We start from the raw sequence: 24,133 nt of genomic DNA on the forward strand, positions 1-24,133 counted from the left end.
TAACAATCACTTCCTTGTTTTGCTTGTCAACCCAGTGATACACTGATGCAGGGGCAGGGCAAGGTCAGAGGTGGAATGTAACTAAGTACATCTCAAGTACTGTATGTAAGTTCAATTTTGAGGTATTCGTGCTTGAGTATTTCCATTATACTTCTACTCCAAAACATTTTGGAGGCAAATGTCCTTTTTACTCCACTACATTTATCTGACAGCTTTAGTTACTAGTTAATTTGCAGATTCAGATTATTAATACTAAATATAATCAACTAATAAATTCTGATGTATTTATTAAGCTAATGCAATAAAACACATAGCTAAAATTAGCTCCACTTTTACCAGCTGCAACATTAGTGATGCTTAAACATTAATGCATTAAAATTATAATCCATTAACATAATATATATTACTTTTTCTTTTGGTAGTTGAAGTATAATTTGTTTACAATTCTGTTTTTGAATTTTTGAATGCGGGACTTTGATTTGAGTGGTCCTACTGTGGTACTTGCCATAAAAAATCTGAGTACTTTCTCTCCCACAGGTCAAGGTGTTGCAGGTTACAGGGTTTTTCATGGGTCCACTGGGTTAGCTGTCTCCAGTGTTAAATATCATATATCCAGTGTTGTCAGTCCGGTCCTGCCAGTGGCAGAATGAAGTGTAAATAGATACAATACAGAGCATTTGACAGTAAACAGTATGTATGACTTGTCTATAAGGCGTGTTTGCTGTAGTTTCACATGTGTGTCTCTGGGAAGTCACCTGGTTGACGTCACACATTCACTCCTCTGCACCGCGCGCTGCCATGGAGCCGCAGTCGAGCCAAGCAGGCAGAGAGACGAGAGCCTGAGTGAACTGCAGGCGACTTACACACGTCTTTAAACAACATTCAACACTTTCAAGTCGAAACTCCGGAAGAATTGTGGTTCATAACCCAAACCGGTACAAACCCGCGACCAAAAGACACTTTCCAGCTCAGCGGAAGAGGTAAGTCACAGTTTTTAGTGAAACGGTTAAACTTGTTCGCGGTTTGGAAAACTTGAGCTCGGTGTGTGACAGTTGAGGCAGCACTGACATGCTTTGCTTCGATATTGTTTCTGCTGATGTTTAGTTACACAGAGAAGTAAAGCTCGACTGTAAACCCCGGTTGGCATCAGTAGTAGTTAGTAGTAGTTGGTCAGGACTGTCTGGCTGAGGCTGTCGCGGAATGCCTGCGTCCCTTTCTCGCTGTGTTCAGCTGTAGTTACGTAAGTTAAGTTAAGCCATGTTTCAGTAACATACTTGTAGAAATGTGACAAAACTCTCCTTGTTTTGCAATGGAGAAACAGCATTCAGTAAAACACTGCAAAGCGAGTTTGTGTGCTCTATAAATTCCTTTAGCGAAATGTTGTAGCCTATGGCAACGGCAGGGTCTGTGTCAGCTAACTTAGTGGAAAATATAAAACGTTGGAGTTCATTATCATGCTAATGACCACCAGCATGAAAAACATCAGAAAATCATTCATTTGAGCCCATTAACCCGTTAAAAGACGGTTTCGTATTATAGTCATACACTAGAGGACAAATCAGCTCCGTTAAATCGCTATCTTGCCTCAAATTTTTCTTTGAAAGCCAAGGGACAGCTTAAATTAAATCCCTTAATCATTAACATGAGCAGGCTTACAAATGTTTATATGTGACATTTCCCTTTAAAGACACATATTCCAGGGTGTTGTACACAATGGGACAACATGTCTCTTAGTAGTGATAGGTAAACTGACAAAATATGCAGCAAAGTCCCACAAATTGTATACAGAAATGAACTTGTAGTGACTGTTTATCAGATAGATTCACATCATTATGATTCACTGCACATCAATCACAAAATGGTAACATAACTTAATTTCTGTCACGTTCAAAGGTGGATAAGCTGAGTTTTTAGCGGACTTTACTCGCATTAAATCTCAGGTTCCAGTCTTTGGTTTCTGGTCTGGTTTGACGGAAAGCTGTCGGTGTCATGGTCACTACGAACACAATACAAACAGCAGCACTTGGCTCATTGTGGTCTAACTTGTAGTGGAGCTGGTTTGCGTTGTTCACCTGAGACTAAAGGTCATGACTTTGAAATGTCAAAGGTCCTTTCCTCATTGCACCCAGGTTTAGCAAGTGGAATAGCATGTAGCCGTCTCACTGATACATGTGACTTATTTTTGTTTCCACATATACATCATTCTCATTGTGTTCTACATGTGGTATGTTTTTCAATCATTCACTTCACAGATTAAAGGTGACAAAGGATGGTATGCGATGGCAGTGTTTAATTAAAGGGAAGTGTCTGTGTGAAGATTAGCCCACATTCTTATGGCAGTAAACAACTCAGTCATCTGAATCCGCCGTAGCTGACATGACCTGTCGGCTCCCCAGACATATGTAACACACAATCCTATTTTGAAATATTCCTACTTCTGCTTGCAAAAGTCTTGTGTCACACACACACTACAGAACAATTCTGTGTTTGTGGCAAGAGTCTGTGTCCTGTTGTTATCTTCTAGAGGCAGTGCAGCTTCGTAAGCGCAGGTAACACTATCTGCCTGCATCTGCCTGCAGTTACTGGTGTGTCAATATTGGCTCGTGGCATCATGAGCTGCTTGGAGGACACGGTTGGGACATCTGCTCAGTGAGGAATCGCCAGTGCAGCACTGATCTTTGAATAGTACAATACACACATGATTTAGACAATGTTTAGACTGATATTAAACTATTCGTGTGTATGAATTATTCATTTTGAGAATGATTGAGTGTGTTAAGCTTTGAATAGGTTTGACAAATGAAAAGTCAAAAACCATCAACTTGGCGTTGAGTATTAAACCAGTATACTTTTATGTAGAAGTGAGTATCAAAACTATCAAGTACAGAAATATCAGTAGTTAGTTTATTTTAATGAGATATTTTCTGATTTAAATGATAATTCAGTACATTTTCTACTTTATCTTTTACCATGCAAACTTATATGTGCTGTTTGTGATGAAACACTGAATTTCCAACAACATTAAGGGCTATTACTGTGTGTGTGCACTTTGATTTATGCCTTATAAAACTCCCCATAAATACCAACACTATCTACACCACAACACTTTTGTCATGATGTATTCTCTGTCATAACTCTTCCTCATGAGAACATCTGCTGTAATGCATAATGACACACACAGACAAGATACACACACACACGCACAAATGTTTAGCACAAATTTGCTAAATCAGCATTGAGTGATGATAGTTTAGCTCATCATATCCTTGGTCTCTTATTGCTCTCTCTCTCTCTCTCTCTCTCTCTCTCTCTCTCTCTCTCTCTCTCTCTCTCCACATCATGGTATCTTGCTTGGCTCTCCCTGCTTGGATGCTATTTTGTCTGTCTTATGTTAACCAAGGCTTTGTGAACTGTGAGCCGGGCAGAAATGGACACCGCTCTTAATGCATGTGGAGAGAATACACACACACACACACACACACACACACACACACACAGCGGCAGGATTCATTCCTTGCTGGTATAGCAGGTTTGACGCCGTGCCAAAGAGCTCAGTGATACTCAGGACGAAGGGAGGGAGAATCAGAAAAGGTAATCTCTCCATGACAAGTTCACTGAAGTGTGTGCGTGTATGTTCATGGGTACTGCTTTACTTTATTAGCTGCTTGTATTGATTTGCTCAGAAGTCAATTCCAGACACAAAGAGAAATTATAACATCCAGTATCGCTGGAATAAATGTATCACAACACCATTTGTTTGTTTTTGACCTTGAACCAGCAACCTCAGCTCTGGTCTCATTCTGTATCAAACCTTTCTCACTTTCCCGCCTGTCCTACTTTGACCTGATCCCTAGATCTGTGTGTGTGTGTGTGTGTGTGTGTGTGTATGAGAGAGAGAGAGAGAGAGAGAGCATTTACAGTACAGAAGGTCAGCTAAATGCATATTTATTGCCTGTAGGTGTAGGTGTCTCTGTAATATGCTGTATGTTGACATAACCAGTGTGTATGCTTCTGTGTGTGTGGGGGGGAGGTGTTGGGTGTTAGACATTAACCTTGGTTAGTGAAAGAAAGGAAGGCTTTGATTCTTTCAAACCATTCTCCACTGAAATTCATTAAAGGCTGCTTTGTTCAAGGTTATTAGTGTGTGTGTGTGTGTGTGTGTGTGTGTGTGTGTGTGTGTGTGTGTAAGTACACTTAAAGACGGTGTTAATGTGGTAATAATACATGCCACTGTGCCTCAGTGAAAGACTTGAGGATTAAAGAAAGTTTTTGACAAACATTAACACCACATTTTTGTTTCTGCAGTAAAGGAAAATTATGTGTTTTTTTGTTTGCATATCAAAATTGGGAGTGAAAAAAAGTGATTAGCTAGGTTCAAAAGTTGCCTTATCCCATGTTATTACCTCCACCAAGGAGGAGGTTGTATTTTTGGTGCCCCTTCATATCCGTTGAGACCAATCCCATTCCCAACGTCTTAATTAGTTTTTTGATTTTCCAACCATTTTCTCTAATAATTCTTGAAGGTAAAAACGTGCAGTTGCAACCAAATTTTACGTTTACATTTTCTTCATTAAGCACACGTTTTGTTTTCCAAAGTGACGTACAAATGAGGTACAGTCCAAGCTATAGAAGATCAATGTGAAACCATTTAGAAGAAGCACCTCAACAGTCAATTCCACATTCCACCAAGTACCACAAGACTTGCAGGTGCTTGAAGTAACATGTAAGCACCTAGCAGAAAACATCCAGATGAAAATAAAAAAATTCAAAAAATGTTATTAGAAAAACAAAATTAGAGGACTGCGCAGCCTTGACAGGGGTACAGTTTGTACTCTCTGGGGGCTTTCTAGTTTATTTATACAAAGCTAGGAAAGCAATATTCCTGTAGGCGCATACTATTGACAGTGATATTACACTTAGGAACAGCACCTTTCCATGATCACTGTTTAATTTCCAGTGTGGAGGTTTAATTTTTCCTTTGAGGTATCATAAAGAGCAGTTTCATGGTGCAATAGATGTTTACACACATAACCACACACCAGGTTGTTAGCTTTAGGCGCGAGTGTGGCCTGGCTGACTCTCACGGTGCAGGTTCATTATAATCGTGTGGAGCGTGTTTGTTGAGCTCTAATTTGTTAGGCGAACGACTGGCCCAGCTCCATCCAGTCAGCTTGTTCTTGGTCTGTTTTGGACCTTTGTGCCTTCAACTTTGTGTGTTGACTGCAAAGTCTCTTTAAGTAACTGTAAAAGGAACACAAAGTGGGACAACAGGAGAACCAAATTTGTGTTTTTCTTCCTTCACATTTTCCCCATATTCCCTGATATTGGTTACAGAACATAAAGTTAACAGTACAGGACTGTGTCAGCTACTTTTTGGTTTTGCTTGAAAACACCTTTAGGGTAGCATCAAGTGAGCCAGAAACCTCCAAACCTGACATACTCTCACAGTGGTTTGTATGGCATCTCATAACTGACAGCTCTATTTTAGTAATGTTAGGTAACTTTGAAATTGCTATGACATGCATGTGTTTAGGTTTTGCAAGACTGGGATTTTCAGAACAGGTTTGATCTGTTACCTGCATCCCAGTTTTAATCTTCTGGCTTTATTTAGCTTTCTGTCAGGCCAGTTTTCATCGCTCCAGGTCTTCTTCTGTCGCTGAAGCAGACATTATTTGCAAGTGAAGATATACTTCTAATGCTGCTGTATTTAGGGAGGTATAAGCTTCCGGTAAAGAAAGGCCATTTTCTCAACAGACATTTTGTCTCGTCATAATAGGTAAAGCACTGGTGTTACAAATAGAAGTTCAAGTTCCCCAGTAAGCTGTTATGCTGTGACAGAGAGCCAGCATGCAAAATACCACGACTCTGAAACCAAAGCAACCAGATTAAATTCAGCCATCTTTTTTTTTTTTTTTTTTTTTATTTACAGCTGTGCTTCTCCTGCTGTGACATGTCAAAATGTTCTCTGTGCAAAAGGCCTATTGGTGCTAAATCAGTAGAATTTAAACCAGGGCATTTAAAGAAAAGCACAAGTGGCTGCTTTCTTTATGACATTTTAAGGGTCCTGGTCTTGTTGTGCACACTGGACTACAATGAATACTAGGACACTTAATGACACTTACTGTAATTGTGTAATCATTAATGTTATTCGGTACAACTTCCTGCCACGACAAGTCAAAATCTCGGCTGTGGAAAAGGTTTATTGCTCAGGTTTAGGTTGAAGTGCCTTTCATTTTTAATGTCTTCAATTGATATTGACACATTTCTGTTTTCTTGGCTGTGTAGTCCAACACATATTGGATTTGGAATAAAAGAAATGGCGGTCAGTGCTGACTCTCAGCTTTAATTTGAAGAGGGTTTACATTCACATCAGATGAGCAGTCTAAGAATCGTTTGTGTTTTGATAGAGATCTTCAATTTTAAAGGACAGAAAGTAGTTTGGCAAGTTACCATAAACTTAATTGAAGTCATCAGGAATATTTGGTTCCTTTGAAGTCACAGATTGTGTGAAATTTATAACATGGTGCTAGATGAAAAGACAGGATCATCAAAATTATTACCACAGGCTGTTTTTATGACCGACATTTTGATTCATCAAAGCAGGAAAAGCAGATGAGCCAGTTCCAGTGTTCTGGTATTGTGCCTTCTCACTCACTGACATGACGTACTGAGACAATTAATGGGTTGTAGCTATTGTTAATGTTATAATTTACAACTGTTCTTTTCCTGATTTGACAAGTCAAAATGTCTGCTGTGGAAAGGTTCCATTTATTCTGAGGATGACATGAATATGTGTACCAAATTTCACGGCAGTCTATCCAGTAGTTGTTGTTACATTTCAGTCAGAACCACGAACATCCACCTCATAATGGTGCTAGAGGAAAGGTCAGGGAATCGCCAAAGTCATTAGGGGACCATGAATGTCTATACAAAGTATTATGGCAATCCATCCAGTAATTGATTAGATATTTCAGCCTGGACCTAAGTGGTGGACCGACCAACCGACAGGCTGACTGTCATTGACCTGGAGCCATACCACTAGCATGGCTAAAATGCTACAAGTACTACACTGTTCACCCAAATGTAAACAGAGACAAAAAAAGAAAAATATATAATTATCCTAAGAGGGTACTGTAAATCTGCCTCGTCATAATCATGTAGCAAAATGATGGCCTAGTAGTTCAAGGAAGAATTCACCGTTCATCATCCAGATGATTAGGGTTCAAGCCTGTGGCGTCAGACATTCTCACTGTACAATAAATGTATTTGCAGGCAGTTTTACAGCTGACTATTAAAGAGAACTTCCCTACGGGGATTAATAAAATCAACTTCAATTCTGCTTGTAGCAGAATTTAAGTGCTGTCACTAATAGCACAAAAGATGTGTATAACACTATAATTCTTGTTTATTGTGTAAAGGAAACTTCCGTCATTCTCTGTGTTATTGTCCTTGTCTTAGTTGTAAAGAAGCTCCTCAACCTGCTAGACCTGCTTGATCACTGCTTCCACTAAATGACATCTCCACCAATTTACTGCATACCAAACCTTTGACTTGTTTGTGGTGAGTCACTGAGCATGACTTTGATGATAGTCTATCTCATGTAGACAGTCACGCATCTCTGCCTCTATCATTGTGTTTAATGCATGTAGCGTAATAGAAAATTGGATTTACGTCATTACAACTAAGGGGTATTTTCCTCATATGTTTATCAACTTATTTTATTAGCTAATTTATGAAACATAGGATTCTGTTGTCCTGTTCATCACAGGATTAACTGTTCTAGGAATACATTTTATAATTGCCATCATTAAACATCTCTAAATGAATTGCACTCAAAGCTATAGCTGCAACAATTAGTCGATTTAATCTATTGGTAGATCAACAAAAATGAATGATTTTATTCATTCTTTTAAGCAAAAATGCAAAAACTTTACTGGTATCAACTTCTTAAATATGATGCTTTTTTGTCATACATGGTAGTAAACTGAATATTTTTAACCCTACTCAAAAGCACATAGTTATGGGAATAGGCGTACTCCTCAAGCTGATGTGACAGAAGACAAGAGATTTATATGTCAGGTCAAGTGGCATTTAATGGTATGTTCTCTTGTCATGTTTTCCGCATACTGTGCCTTCTTCCTGTTAGTGTCTGATTTATGAATTCTTTTGTGTTGTACAAAGCTAACAAATACACCACCAGCGGCTTTACATTTACTGGTACTTTGCAGAACTTTCAGTTGAGGACAAAAGCTAAAGACTGTCTTAAGAGTAAATAAAGAGCTCCTTGAGGACACACACATACACACACACACACACACACACACACACGCTATCCAACTTCCTGGAAATCGACTTCATTGTGGCTGGATGTAGTGAAGGCAAATCTGGTTCTATCATTGAGTCTGATTTCTTCTCATGTCCACTGGCCTGCCTTCCAGTGTGTTGTCTATCTTTTTTTCTTTTCCTCTCTCTCTTGCTTTTTTCCTCTACCCACCCCTTCCCCAATTGCATGTGCTCATTTTTTCCACTCTCTCTGGGGAAACAAAGCTCTCTTTTTCAATGTAGCAATGTGTGTGTGTGTGTGTGTGTGTGTGTGTGTGTGTGTGTGTGTGTGTGTGTACATAAGAGAGAGAGAGTGTGTGTGTGTAAAATTAAGAGGAAATTGGAAATGGACTGTGAAAAAGTCTATATTTTTAATGTGTATTTGCGTGTGTCAAACTCCATGACTTTGATTAATATAGTTTTTGTAGGTGTGTGTGCTTGTGTGTGTCTGTCTGTCTTGTGTGTGTGTGCATGTGGGGGCAGTATTTTGAGAGCTCTAATAGTTTCTCAACCCTCCTGACCTCACTCAGAAACAGTCGCTTGTTTAGGAGTCCTCAGATCCCCAGCAGGCTCGCAGGGTCAGTCAAAGCCTCCAGCAGCAACGACAGATGTGTTGTTCTCAACCCAACGGAGACACTGCTTAAAGTACATTAACTTCTGTTACACAGACTGTGTTTTCACATCTGTATGGATGCTTATTTTCTGCCAAAGAGGACAGCTGGAGATTCACTATTTCCAAAATATACCATTCTAACAGATGGAAAAGATAGCAAAGATATGCATTCTCTGTTGCTGTAGCTTTATCTCTTAAGTAAATATTTTGACAAGGTTTCCTTTTTTTTTCTTAGGACTCTTCTGCATACCTACACACTTTCTATAAGCACATATGGGACTCTGTAGCCTTCCATCCATTTACACATTATGTACTTCTGTAAATTCATAACCTCTCATATCTTTCAATATATACGTTTATTTTGAGTATGCTGATAATCTTCTCACTACAGTGGTCCCAATTGTCTGCAAACATCCTTAAAGTTTTTCTCATATAATTTATCTTGACCCCACTTAAGCCTGGGCAGGGATTTGTGATTTTGGAATAATACAGGGTGACTTGATGGCTCTATCCATTTTTCCTCTAATGACATTGAATTGGAAACTGTAAATAGAAAAAGTTAAATTGACTGTTGATATTTTCATGCCTGTAAGCTAGCAAGTAATTAATATGGACTATATCCATATTTATCAGAATTATTAATCAAATCAAGTGTACAGTGAATAATCACCGACTGCAAAAAATGAATAAAGAAAGCTGATTTTACGGCCATTGCTGGATTATCCGATAAAATCGGTGCTATATATAGAATTAACTCTTCAAAGGCTGACTACTTGCTCAGCTCTTGCTCATCAACATGCAGATGGTGTTTGATGCAATGATTCAATTAACTTGACACAACTATATTTTACTGTGTTTCATGCATGAAATCTGAGGCACAGTTTATAAGATGCATGAAATAGTGAAATCCATCCTTCCATCCATCCATTACTTAATGTGATTTAATAATTTAAATTAATCTTACATTATTCCATTTAATATACTTACATTCTACTATATGTTTTAATTTATTTTTTAATTGCATTACTATATATTGATAAATGTTTAATTCACATTCACTGACACAGACCAGTCACCTGTCAGCCAATCACTATGGACACTGTAATTAAGTTAATTCACATAGCTTAGGACTTCTCTCAGTTCGGTAGTAAAAGTTGCTCCCTGTAGCTTTGCAAATTGGTTTTAGGAGGAATTTAGGTTCTTTGAATACAGCCACAGCTCCTGAGTGAGTGGTTTCTCAGGATTTATATTCAGCTGCACACAAATAGAGCACATTCACACCTGAGACCTGCCCAGTGTGGGTACACCTACCTCTTGCAGCAGCTCCCTCAGGGGATTTAAGAAAAACACATTTGAATGTTAAAATAGGAGCTCTCCACTTCCCCCAAAACTCTTCAACTGCAGTAACAGGTTGTATAAGAACATAATGCTTTCTCTCTACATAATTGTGCATTTAAAGTTTCATTCAGAAGACAAATTAAAATGTGATCTGAATGCAACCAGAGCTCAAAGTAGCTATAGTATATCTTTGTTGACTGAGCAGCATACATGTAAATACTGTATATCACAGCATGTACTGGTTCAGTCACTCAACACCTCATAATGCATGACATTCATTATGAGGAAAAGAGACCACAAACATAATGTGTCTCCCTATGAATGATAAATAATTTAAGCAGAAACAGGGAGGCTATAGTCCTGCCCAGGAGTTTCATGTACACAGTCATGCTCAGGCTTAAGAGAATGACATGTCTCTGTGCATTTCACTTTTAGAGATTACTGCCCAGAAATGCCACTTCATAAATCAGATAAACATTAGTGTACTTAAAATGCGATACTGTATTCCTCAAATCACAGGCCTACCGTCTCTGACATTACTATTAGGCCATGATTATGTTAATAGGGCAGGAGACTAAAGCTATACGAGATCAAGTTAAGGAACTTAAAGGCTCACAAAAAGTGCTGTGTTGAAATTCTTTGAGGAATTCTGTGGGATTTTATTGCAGCTTTGGGAATAAGAATGTAGGCTAATATACCCTCTGGGTCCTGCTAGTCTGTGACGTCGCATCTGTGTGACTTGATAACATGAAAGGTTCAGTAAGTGTTTGTTAATACAGATCCCTTATACAACATGAAGCTTGACTGCTTCCCCCTAAATTCAGAAAACTTAACCCTTTGTAATCTTTGTTATTACAAGACCCCTTGAAGGGCTTTCAGCTATTGTTTTCACAGTAAGGCTGTTTAGTATTATTGAATTGATTCTACTAAACACTCTGAAAACACAGGACAAGAGTGTGTAAGATTATTTTTTTGGCATTTTTCTCTTACTGGATGGTGATAGTGTAAGAGACCAACAAGATTTCAGCATTTTCATTATTTTAATGTTCACATATACAGGAACATATAAACAAACTCAGACCCCCTTTTCAACAATTACTATACACTACTGTCTATACTATGCTATTTGTGGTTATACAGCAATGTTACCTGCCACAAAGAGAGTGCTCACAACTTGATCTTTTGCACATTTTCTCATGTAAAAATGCGTGTGTGTGTGTTTGTTTATTTATTTCAAACAATTAAAAGTTTGATAATTGTATCTGTGAAGAAAATGTTAATTAACACAGTGCTGTATTCTGAGACTCCACTGCATGCTTTTATAATTACTCAGGGATGTCTAAATGGGACCTGGCCCCGGTCAGCTGGTTAGATTAAGAATGACTCTAAAAAGACTGTCGAACCCCACAAGAATCTCTTTAAGAGGAAGTATATGAAACATATACAAAACAGTGCTGAACAAAATTGTCCGTGAAGCAATTCAGCTTGAATGAAGCAAGTGGGTGGGCACTTATGCAAGCTGTGTTTTCTGTTTCGGTTCAGTTCACTTCTGAGTGTAGAATTGAATTTTTCGTTTTGGTATGAAAGCGTAATTTTCTAGGAATGGGAAATCTGTGAATTAATGTATTTCAACACGACAAAAATATCAAGAGTATGAATACTTTTATAAAAGATTTCAAGATGGTACTTCATCCTTGTCAGCATAATAGATAATAGTTATAATATAATAGTAATAGTTCTCAGATGTGGCCTTCAGACATTTTGTTGTATTAGATTAAAAAAGATTTTTTTTTACAGACATTATCCCTGAAAACAAAGAAAACAAAACTACGATGAATACGATGAAGGGTCAGTGAGGTCCACAAAAACAGAGCAATAGAATGGTGAAAGTCTTTGGACCAACCATGAAGTTCACCCCTATACTAATAGAAATGTAATACTAAAACCTAAACAAACAAAGCTGCAAAAACAAAACTACCAGTACCTCATCCTATAATATAAAACAGTTCTGCATATTGGTCTACTTATAACCAGCAAGAAAGGCTGGTGCTAGTGTTGGCAGTTTGTGGTGTTTTGCTTATAGAAGAATCTTTAAAAGAATGACTCAAACACAAATGTATACAGCCAACTAAGTAGAGACAATTGGAGACTGGTGATAGACAAATAGGATAAAAATCTATAATACATGTTTTAAAAAATCACCACAAAATAAATGTGAAAATAGTAACATGGCTCCGAGGTTTATCTTTTAGTCTGTTTGTCCTTCCTAACACTGTGACTTTTTGTTTTTCTTGGAAATGTAGCCCTTTTGATTTTCTGTTTCTCTAATTCCCTCATCCTGCTCTCATGAGCACATTTGGGATTATCACTCTTTCTTTTTTCCCCTTCATAACTGGCAGGTAGTTTCCAAAGTTGTGTCGTGAGTTGGAAACTTCTACTTCCCCTCTTGTTCCCATCTGAGGACGCTGTTAGCCACTAACTCTCTTCCTTCTTGTTTTGAGTGCAGGACTTGAGCAATCCAAGTGCAAGATGAACATGTGTCTGTGTGAGAAGTTCTAACTGCCAGTCTGTCTTTGTTGTAGGAAGCTTAGGTGAGAGGTCACCATGGCACCCTTCCTGCGCATTGCCTTCAATGCTTATGATGTGGGTGCTCTGCCTCCTCTGTCTGACCCTCCCATCTGCGCGATCAAGATGAAGGAGTCTGTCAACACAGGTATGTACAGATGCATGAGCGCATGTAAGCAATTCATCTAGACAGGGGAGTGGCACAATAAGTAAGGCCAGGCACCCATCTGCTGGGCTTTAAAGTCCACAAGCAAAACACTGACTCTCTACCAACTCCAGGTGCGTTGTATTACAGCCATCCTTTTGTAGTGACTTCCTCAAGAGAGGAAAAGTAAAAGACAAACATTTTGTTCTCCAGTGGCTGATCCCAATCTTCTTTCACAGAGCGAGGAAAGACCTTGGTCCAGAGGAAGCCCACCATGTATCCAGCTTGGAAGTCCAGTTTTGATGCTCACATCTATGAGGGACGTGTCCTAGAAGTTGTCCTCATGCAGAGCACTGAGGAGCCATTGGCCAAGGCTACGGTTGGCGTGTCTGTACTAGCAGAGCGCTGCAAGAAGTCCAAGACCAGTGGCCGTGCTGAGTTCTGGGTGGACCTGCAACCTTCTGGGAGGATCCAGATGGCTGTGCAGTTCTTCCTGGAGGACAGTGATGCAGGTAAAACTGCTGGATCTTAAAGGCCCTGACTGTTTATGAGTAAATAAACAACAATCAAGGTTGAAGTTTAAAAAAAATCCATAAATATTATTTATATAGAGTTGAGCAGTCAAAAAGCTGATGGGCTTCATCAGGACTCTGTGGGTGTGGTTTGATCAGATTTTATTGATGGTGGCGTAGCAACTAAAGCAAGCACCCTTATCAACTGTCATCACCTTTAGAGTCAAATATTTCTAACTCCTGTTTATGTGAAATATGTCATCACCTTTTTCCAACCAATCCCAGTGCAGTTCAAACCTATGAGAAAAGCACAGACAAAAAAGAAATCTCTCATGTGAAATAAATAAAGTGCTTTGGCAGAAAGTTTGAGTTCTTGTAAGAGTAGCTGATTTCTTAAAGTAAGTTGATTAAGGAAATATGTTTACAGGGCCTTTAAAACAACGTTCCCTGACCGGGAATCGAACCCGGGCCGCGGCGGTGAGAGCGCCGAATCCTAACCACTAGACCACCAGGGACTGGTGCTTTCCATGAAAGAGGATAGTCTGCGGGCTACAGTTGTCGGGGAAAAACCCCCTTCCCCCTTCCCCCTTCCCCCTTCCCCCTTCCCCCTTCCCCCTTCCCCCTTCCCCCTCCCCTCTCCCCTCTCCGCTCTCCCTCTCCCATGTAGACCCACAGAAAATAAGCTGCTCCAGCTTTGACATGTAATGCCCTCTACTGGCAGCAAGGATCCTCCATCTAATGCTAATCTCCATGCATTTGCTACACACACCCACAGCATATCATTTTAATTACTGTTGGTCTCGCAGAGGAGTGTGGAGTTGCCATGCGCTGGAACTACTGCCCTGCAATAAACTTCCTACCTCAAGCTGTCAATGCTTATTGCTTAATCTGCATGCCATCTCACATTGAGCTTTTCAGCTGACTGCAGGTGTGGCCATCTAGGCAGTGTTACAGTGACTCAAGGTCATGAAGGAAATTGGCCTCAGGACTTGCCTTACTGCTAAGATACTGACTGCAACAAACACAATGTCTCAACAAATGTGACCAGAAGTGTTAATGCCTATTTTTCTTGATACGCTATTTCAATGTATTCACTGGGACTGGGATTAGGCAAATGCATACAGGATATTAGGTCTATTTTATCTTATTTTAATCTTTTCTAGCCTGTCAGGAATGAAAGAGAAAGATTTAATTTTGGTATAAAAAGGCCACTTAACCATATTGAATAGCTGCACAGAAAAAATCACCATCGGCAGCCTGAGCCCAAATTATATTATTTGTATTAATTATATTGCTATCATTATCATCCTTCAAAAACCTATTTTAGTTTCACTTCAGCTGTTAGAAGCAGAAGTGGAGGGAGCAGTGCTGGCTGGTAGTGCTTGATTCAGCTGCTAGATCACCATCCCAGACAAGGAAGCTAACCTATGGTAGTCATCATTGTCTGCCAACTTGGAGCAAGATTGGATCAGATTTACAAACTGGTTCTGTTAAGAGGGAGTTTCTGTGTGGGAGTAGCACAGTCGGGGGATCACTGTTCAGAGCTGGAAAGGGCCAGGAGAAGGGGGGTTGTCTTGTGTTATGAAAGAGCTCCATACTCTATCAGCTCCCTCCTACACACTCCACAGGTTTCCTGAAAAGCAGCCCAGAGTATTTTTAGGCGTGTGAAAAGCCCTCAACGCTGTCTGTCTCATCTGTCTGTCTGCCCTCTCTCTCATTCCCATTTTCTTGGCTCGGCTCACTGAAGCACTGTCCAAACACAAACATCTGTCAGTAGAATGGCAGAGAGGAAATTAGTTAATCTCCCCCACATCTTCCCACTTTTCCCTGTCTATCAATTGCCTCTTTAAGGCAAATAATTTTTTTTTAATTGTTCCTGTTATCTCCCTCTCATTCACCCCCCCCACCCTCCCTATCTTTTGGTTGTCTTCCAGAGTTTCTGCTTTCTTTGTTTACCTCTCTCACGCCTCTTTCACTGCCTTCTCTGGGTGACTTTTGACCCCACCCTGTTGATGTGCGTCAGCTGGAGCCGCTTATCCAGGAGGGTATTTTTCTATGTTTACCCTCCATTTAGCAGCAGCGCCTATGGCCTCCTTCTCTAGCTAAGAGGGAATTTTGACTAAATACCCCTCGGCCATTAGAGTTGATTTATGATAATGCCTGTAAATTTTGTCATTTTAGGAACATCAATAAAGCTCATGGCTAGGCTGTAAAAAGAAATCAGGTAGTTGAATAAATAATTAACAAAACTCCCTCCTCATTGCATCCCCAATATCACTCTTATTTGTGTTTTGAATTTGGAGAATACTTTTACTGTAAAGCTGTTTGACAAACATGTTTGCTTTGTACTTGTAGTCTGAAGATTTGAATAGAAACACAGTAGTTTCACATGTAAATTCATCTTTACCTTCAGCGGCATGGCAGTCATCGGTGAAGGTTCCTCCTGAAGATGGAGTCACAACCCTCAACAGGAGGAGAGGAGCTTTCAAGCAGCCCAAAGTTCACTTCATCAAGAACCACGAGTTCACCGCCACCTTCTTCGGCCAGCCCACCTTCTGCTCCGTCTGCAGAGAGTTCCTCTGGTGAGATGCCATGTCCAGCCTTTGTTGCGTTACAGCTGTCACTATTACGTTTATGTACTTTAGCTGGTTAGCATATCAAACGCTTCTTTCACTTTGACCTTCAGTATGATTTGAGTATCTGTCAGTTCTAGGGAGATACCATGGAAGTTATTTCTAATGCTACTCTGTTTGGTCATGATGTATAATTATTCAAATCCAACATTGTGTTTTTATTAAGATGCCATGGACACAGCTGTGATAATTCCTGACCATTTGTACTGTCATCCACTGTATACTTTCTGGGTACAAAAGGAGACAAAAACATTAGTTGTCCAGTAAGAAAAGTCCAGACCCCCAAGGGTACTCCTCAAAAGACCAGTTTAGAGGCTGTTCTAGTGTTCCTAAATAGAGTGGTCCAGGGGGGTTGTAATGTTAGATTATTAGATAATGTTAATGTTAGCAGGGTTTCTATTGTGAGAGTGAGTCACTGTGTAGGGAAATCCCACAAGGCTGTCATGTTGTGTTCCAACTATGTCAGCAGCCCTAACCTGTCAGCCAAACTCCTCCCTTTTCTTTCAAACTTCAGTATTATCTATCCTCTGTAGAGACAGGCAGGAGGAAGCCTGATGTTGTCTTTAGTTTGTTCTTGTATATGCGACAATATGTCCACTTATTCTCAGGAAATTTGTATGCATGGGGAAGTTTCAGTCGCCTTATCTAAGATGTGAAAGATACCTTTCAGTTATGCTGATAACAAATTGAAGACCCCTGAGTCAGTGACGTTTCATTTGTGGTAACAGGTCTCTCCTGCTTTTTTTTTTTTTTTTTTTTTGACCTGCAAAATACATTGGAGAAAGTTTGCAGACAGTACAGATGTAGCTTTGTGACTGTTGAATTAAGGAGACTGTAAACTTTCATTTATGCTAGGTACTAGCTAGTTGTGCCAGGTATTCATGCTAGGTACAGTAAATCACTGTTATAACCACAAACCCAGTAAAGAAAACCATCTCTGGTAAATAGCTCCGATATCAGCAGTCAAAACTTTCTAAGCTCTACCAATGGGAAAAACATTTTGCTATGTCACACATTAAAACCCTACAATTCCACTTCTTTTCTCCCATACAGGGGGCTCAACAAACAAGGTTACAAGTGCAGACGTGAGTGTTTCATTAACTGCTATTTGCATTTTTATCACATTTTGTCCTTTTGCACATTTCAGTGAATCTTCACATCACAGTTAAAATAATGTTTGATCATTTATTTCACCCAGAATGCAATGCGGCGATCCACAAGAAATGCATCGAAAAAATCATTGGCAGGTGCACTGGAACAGCAGCCAACAGTCGTGACACTATGGTGAGAAAAGTTAATGTTCTCCAACGTGCATGCAAAACTTGACCTCAGATCTGACACTGACGATCAGCTGCCGTTGCGTTTTACAGTGATAGCTCTTATTGCTTTTTCCAGCTATGGTTCAATATTGACTTTGTCCTGTTTTATTCTATGACTTATTCACTGTTACGAAATAGTACATTAATCAATAATTTGGTCAATATGTTTTTCCTTACTCAAAAGAATTTGCATTTTCTATTTTTTCTAGCCAAACAGGGCATGGCCAAGTTTACAGGGAGCATCAATATTAGAATCATATTCAAATCAATTGAGATGTGTGCTTAAGTATTTATTGAGTATTGACTCTGCTTGCCACTCAAAAGCAGCTAAAACTTACGAAGCGTAGCAGTCCCACATGTGTCTGCTTTAATTATCAGATAGCAGCTTTCTGTGGATTTAATGGATTTCTGTGTGTTTGTAGTTCCAGAAAGAGCGCTTCAAGATTGATATGCCGCATCGCTTCAAGCACTATAACTACAAGAGTCCCACCTTCTGTGAACACTGTGGCAGTCTGCTGTGGGGTCTCTACAAACAGGGCCTTAAATGTGAAGGTGAATGCAATGTTTTGTTTGTACAGTGTTATATGAGGCCTTCTCCTGCCTTTTGCCCTGCCTCTGGCATTTTGTTCTTTCATTGTATTCCCCTCCTCCACTTCACTAATCCATCTTTCACACCTCTGACCAGATTGTGGCATGAACGTACATAGTTATTGTCAGAAGAAAGTGGCCAATCTGTGTGGAATCAACCAGAAACTACTGGCTGAGGCTCTGTCTCAAGTCAGCCAGGTTTGTACAGTGAAAACTACATGAATTGTAGTTTGTGTAGACTATGTGTACATTATATACAAATCAGAAGATGAGGAGCAAATGATTGGTTATGGATGTACATTGTCAAGAATGTTTTTAACAAACTTTTTTCCTCCCTAGAAATCTGTGAAGAAGTCTGATCCAAATGCAGCTGATATTGGGATCTACCAAGACATCCAAAGTGCGACAGCAGACCCTAGTGGTAATATTTGTTCATTGTTGCACACACAAGTGCAAAATTTTTATTTAACTTCAACTTCAATCAATTTTTTATCTTTAGAGGTAAAATAGTTGTGGTATTGTTGTTGATAATCTCTTAAATTACATTGTCAAATCTCATCCTTTGTTGTGTGAGTTTGCATGTGTCTTTGCATTCAGCTTTGCATATGTATTTACTCTGTGTATATATAGTAGATCGCAATGGCAAGCCTCGTGAGGGCTTGAGCCCAGCCTCAGCTGCATCTACAGCTCCCAGAGTACGCCTCACCATTAGCCACCTGGTGTTCCACAAAGTGCTGGGCAAAGGCAGCTTTGGCAAGGTAGGCCCTGTGGTCCCCATCTCTCCATCTTTTCCTAAATTTAACATGAAATGCTTGTGTTAACACAAAACCAAAAGCTGTGACTGTGAGCACTTAAAACATTGCAGAAACTTGCCTCTGCCAATGACATTACACATAAAACAGCAAAATAAAAATGACTTTCCTACTGAATTTGTCCACATGTGAATGTTAGCCCTGTAGATGACCATTACCTACCAAATATAACCATGAAAAAGGCACTAAGACAGACAGAAATAGACCATACCTGCAACCTTTTATGCATTTTGGAACCATTAGAATTGTACAGAGACTGGGAGGTTCATGGACATTTTTTTTATAAAGTGCAGGTGCATTTTATAACTCGCACACGCGTTTTACTAAAGCATGCACTTTAGTAAGACACACATGCTTTAGTAAAGCGCACGCTCCCCTGACCTACAGCATTTCACTGCTCACTCAGTTGGCATTATATCATCATATAATATCATATAATGCATTAGGGTTTGTGACAAGGCATCCATAAACAGTAATCATGGACTTAATGAACTTGGACAATTGAACTATCAATATATGTATCATATTAAAATGTTAATCGATGAAAGATTGAAGATCTTTGGTGGAGGCACACCCTTTATGGAAACAGCAGATGTGGTAGAGATAGTCATCTATTCCAATAAAAGGTACAAGTTGGATGCTTAGTTCATGTGAATAGTTTAAACCCCCCAGTTTTTGTCAAAAACAAAAACTTTGATAGCATTGGAAAATCTGTACTTCATAAGTGATAATATTGACACATACTGAATTACGCCCATTCAGTTGCTGTCAATAAGTTAATATTACTATATTCTGCATGCAACTGATGGCATTCTACAGTTAGGAAATACTAGCTGTAATGCTAGCTCATTTTTTCTTGTCTTATTTGTGATCGGAAATTCATCAAATTCAGTGCCCCATATCGCTGTTTTCCAAGCTATTGTAGCTGTCATATTGCGCATTACTAAAGTGCACACGCGACTTACTTAACGTGCGCATGTGAGTTATAAAACGCACACGCGCTTTATAAAAAGATTACATCCACCCCACCTCGCAGGCTCTGTAGAATTGACATTACTGAAATATGTTAAAATGTTTAAATTAAGAGTTCAAGAAGCAGAATCTCAGATGCCAGGCAATGCTGACAAATCCTTATAGTCAATGTTGGTTGACCTATTTGGAGAAAACAGAGAAGCAGAGCATAGAATTTGCATTATATCTAGGGCCAATTTAGCCAGGTCACAGTGCATTTCATTGAGATCAAACATTCATTGTCCTCTCTGAGATTAGGCGATATCACACATGTAAAAGAGAGGAGGAGATATAAATAACCTCCTCATTTTTATTTTGATATTATACTTTGATCGTACTGCATGTGGCTGGTGTGATCACACTGATGAATTAATCACTCTGACACTTCAGGTGCTGTTGGCAGAGCTAAAAGGGCAAGGCCAGTACTTTGCCGTGAAGGTTCTAAAGAAGGATGTCGTCCTCATGGATGATGACGTGGAGTGTACCATGGTCGAGAAGCGAGTCCTGGCCCTCGCCTGGGAGAACCCCTTCCTCACACACCTCTACTCCACGTTCCAGTCTCAAGTAAGCACAAATCTATAGACATGTCTACTAGTAAAAGCTGTAAAAGCATGTCCCTTGACAGGAAATCAAACCCGGGCTGGGGCAGTAAAAGCGACAGTTCCCTAACTACTAGACCACCAATTGTTGATCGAGACCTCCCTTCCAGCCCTCCTTATCTGAGTCTATTCTCTCTTGTCCTCTGTCGCTCTCTTATTCATGTGTCATTCATTTGTCTGCAACAGTGAGCTGACAATGATGTGTTATTTACACAGGAGCACCTCTTCTTTGTGATGGAGTACCTGAATGGAGGCGACTTGATGTTCCACATCCAAGACAAAGGCCGCTTCGATCTCAACAGAGCCACGTGAGTACACTGGGATACCATATAAAGAACTACGAGTAATGCAGCAATTCTCATTTATAACACTGGGTCTTAATCCCAGTAAAACTATTTAACGGTTATTTTTGCATATCCCAACCTTCAGATTCTATGCTGCTGAGATAATAGTTGGACTGCAGTTCCTCCACTCAAAAGGAATTATCTACAGGTAACAGCCTCTCTGTACTAGCGTCTGTAATCTCCATATTCAACCTGTTTTTGCTACAGAGCAGACTGGAACAGACTGTTTTAGGATATTAGACGACAGTAATTCATATACTGTAGCAGAACTAGCTGTACATTGTATATATCTCTTTCTGTGTCTTTCTGCAGAGATCTAAAGCTGGACAATGTCATGCTGGACAAAGACGGACACATAAAGATTGCAGACTTTGGCATGTGTAAAGAGAACGTGTTTGGAGAGGCCAGAGCCACCACGTTTTGTGGGACACCGGACTACATCGCACCAGAGGTAAGCTTCAGGGCCTGGCTGGTAGCACCACCCCTTTTTCAGCCAAATCTTTAAAACATGTTGTTTTAGAATTATTATTTTTAATTGTGAATTTCTACTTAGCCATGTAGTCCCTCATTCTGTCATAGTGTGTATGCCCCCTAGTGGCCGTTAGGAGGTGTTGCAGTGTCTACAGATCACACTAAACTATTCACTTGCCTTCTCTGTGCTCTCATCTCAGATCCTGTTAGGGCAAAAGTACACCTTCTCAGTGGACTGGTGGTCTTTCGGTGTGCTGGTGTACGAGATGCTGATTGGTCAGTCACCTTTCCAAGGTGACGATGAGGATGAGCTGTTTGAGTCCATCAGGTCTGACACCCCTCACTACCCTCGGTGGATAACCAAGGAGGCCAAGAATCTGATTGAACTGGTGACTAACAGTATACTTAAATTATCAGGCATACTTTGTCCCATATAGGCAAAGACATTGTTGACATTATACACATGAATGGATGTCAATAAATGCTTTCCTCCTTATCATAACATGGTATTACAGGGAGTTGATTTGAGTTGTAATTGAAATGATTGTCCTCTGTTCCACTTTTCCTTTATCATCATTATTCCAGTTGTTTGAGCGAGATCCCAGTCGCAGGTTGGGTGTTGTGGGAGACATCCGTGCACACCCATTCTTCAAAACTATCAACTGGCTGGCTCTGGAGAAGAGAGAAGTGGAGCCCCCTTTTAAGCCAAAAGTGGTATGAGTCTGTTTTTTGTTTTTTTTCTGGACAAACTATCCATTTGTGTAATTTACATATTACGCAAATATATATTTGCATGCATCTATGATGCCATTTACTAACAATATGCTTTTTGATATTAACCTAACTGAAATCCTGCCACCCTCAGAAATCCCCCAGCGACTGCAGCAACTTTGACCGAGAGTTCCTGAGTGAGAAGCCGCGCCTCTCCCATGCCGATAAGAACCTCATCGACTCCATGGACCAGGCAGCATTTGCTGGCTTTTCCTTCGTCAACCCCAGATTGGAAAACATGATAAGCAAATGAAAAGACACAATGGCTGCCTTGGGAACATGATCATAGCCCTGCACTCCGAAATAGGCTCTTATCCTATTCCCTTTATCTTCATATGGTCTAAGTTCAACTGGATGGTTAACAAGAACATAAAAAGCTTTGGGCTTGACTATGACTTCTTGAGTTCTTCTAGCAGAGGATGAGATAAAATGATATGGGGATGTTTGCTAGGCATCTAAATGAATGGTCCTGTCGCGGCTGTCAAACTGTGTAGGTGTATAAGAGAGTAATACACTCCAGGAAATTAAGGGAGATACTTAAGATACCAGCATTACCATATACAATGCTGGAGGGGGATAGTCAATAATGCATTCTGTCTTTTTTTAACTTTCATGACATTTTTCATTGTGATCACACCTTGAATCTATACAAATCATCTAATGTACTGTATCTTGAAATTTAAATTCACAGGCACAAGCATGCTGCCCTCATTTAGTTACATGCATATATACGGTATATACCCGCATTGCACATGCAACTCAAGAGAGTTTGATTCACTGGTACCATATTCACTCTCACCTTGTGTGCTTTGCCTACTGTATGCCTCCTATTACATCCTATATATGTGTGTTACCACATACATATAAGTGTGTGGGTGTGTGCTGCTGTACTCAGTAACATTGTCTGTTGGTGAATGAATCCTTAGTTCATCCCTCTGGCAGTCAGATATATGCACCATAGAAAGAATTGTACAAAGGGAGGGTGAATTTAATTCCCTCTGAATTAAAGTAAGGTTATTGTGGAGCTGAATAGTCCCCCACTCTCCCCCCACTGACTACACTGTCTTGGGAAACTGGAGATGCTCTAAGCAAGCCCTCAAAGAGATTTTTTTTTTTTACAGATTTCTACATGTCAGTCATCTTGTTTATTGTGACCCACTGGTGTCAAACCTCAAGCTGTACATTAAACTGCAGCATAGGGAAGCCAACTGTTAATCACATAATATTAATGTTCCCACATCAGATATTTTGGACTCGTCATCAGACTTACTGGAAAAAGTTGCAGCAATGTTATGGTACTATACCTGTACATCTATATGTGTTGAAGGATGTGTTATTTTTGTGTGTGGGGGGATGGGCATTTCACTATAAGTGTAGGGCCTTTGAAATATGTTAAATTACTTGAATGTAGGACTTTCAACATGAAGATAATAGTGCTATATATGGAAAATAATATGTATGTTACCATGAGCTGTCTGTGAGTTATGGGTGTACTGTTTTTTACTCTCCTAATCTTTTACATCTGATTATAAATAAATATATTAATGTCACTCAGTCTCCACCTAAAGTAATTTTGCATTTCATTTGCATTTATTGTAGACTTGTATGTCACGCAGCTTTATATGCAAAAGTTCCTGCAAAAACAAATCCTATTGTTAAAGACTCATACCAAAGGAATTCCTGTACTAACTGCATTCCAGTCGTTTTTTAAGGTTGTGGCACTCTGGTCACAGCTCCAGTGATTTTTGCATTTTATGTTGCTATTGTGTTTTATTTGACATGGCTTCTGCAGCACATCACCACAGAATATAAGAAGATATGTATAAAGGTCAGCAAAACATTTCCAGGTACCACAGGGATTTTGTTAGTATGAAAGACCTGTCGGGCTTTACCGCCATCTAGCGGTCAGGTGCTACAATTGCACCTCCCCGTGTAACGAGGGGACTAAAGGCGAGGAGACATTCCTGCAGTGCGCACGGCTTATGACCTGTCCTCGTCCTCTGTCCCCAGCAGTATCCCACTAGCTGCTGCAGGATCTGGACAGGGAACACATCTCACACGTGGCACAAATAACAGCCACCTGCACCGAG

At 39.8% G+C, this 24,133-nt stretch overlaps 1 protein-coding gene and 1 non-coding gene across 3 annotated transcripts; one reads left to right on the top strand and one right to left on the bottom strand.

The window, feature by feature from the left end:
- Nucleotides 1-772: 772 nt before the first annotated feature.
- Nucleotides 773-23,593, top strand: LOC137181934 (protein kinase C delta type-like). 2 transcript variants are annotated; one of them, XM_067588066.1, is made up of 17 exons: nucleotides 773-980; nucleotides 12,856-12,986; nucleotides 13,223-13,495; nucleotides 15,909-16,077; nucleotides 17,182-17,213; nucleotides 17,327-17,412; nucleotides 17,870-17,999; nucleotides 18,133-18,233; nucleotides 18,375-18,456; nucleotides 18,666-18,793; nucleotides 20,249-20,422; nucleotides 20,674-20,765; nucleotides 20,887-20,949; nucleotides 21,114-21,252; nucleotides 21,473-21,661; nucleotides 21,858-21,986; nucleotides 22,138-23,593. In XM_067588066.1, exons 2-17 carry the CDS (start codon nucleotides 12,878-12,880, stop codon nucleotides 22,294-22,296), a joined length of 2,055 nt encoding a protein of 684 aa, XP_067444167.1. In that variant the 5' UTR covers nucleotides 773-980; nucleotides 12,856-12,877; the 3' UTR covers nucleotides 22,297-23,593. The 2 variants fall into 2 exon arrangements, with proteins under 2 accessions (XP_067444167.1, XP_067444168.1); XM_067588067.1 differs by having other exon boundaries at nucleotides 18,669-18,793.
- On the bottom strand, nucleotides 13,939-14,010 carry trnae-cuc (transfer RNA glutamic acid (anticodon CUC)). Its single transcript has one exon. It is a non-coding gene; the product is annotated as a tRNA-Glu (tRNA).
- Nucleotides 23,594-24,133: the final 540 nt, after the last annotated feature.

This window comes from Thunnus thynnus, chromosome 4, assembly GCF_963924715.1.
Source record: "Thunnus thynnus chromosome 4, fThuThy2.1, whole genome shotgun sequence".
Lineage (NCBI taxonomy): Eukaryota > Metazoa > Chordata > Actinopteri > Scombriformes > Scombridae > Thunnus > Thunnus thynnus.

Bases quoted from the DNA above. Each gene is read 5' to 3' on its own strand.
- LOC137181934 (XM_067588066.1), top strand. From the start codon at position 12,878: ATGGCACCCTTCCTGCGCATTGCCTTCAATGCTTATGATGTGGGTGCT. The intron at 12,987-13,222 runs GTATGTACAGAT...CTTCTTTCACAG, and splicing joins GAAGGAGTCTGTCAACACAG to AGCGAGGAAAGACCTTGGTC. The intron at 18,000-18,132 runs GTGAATGCAATG...ACCTCTGACCAG, and splicing joins ACAGGGCCTTAAATGTGAAG to ATTGTGGCATGAACGTACAT.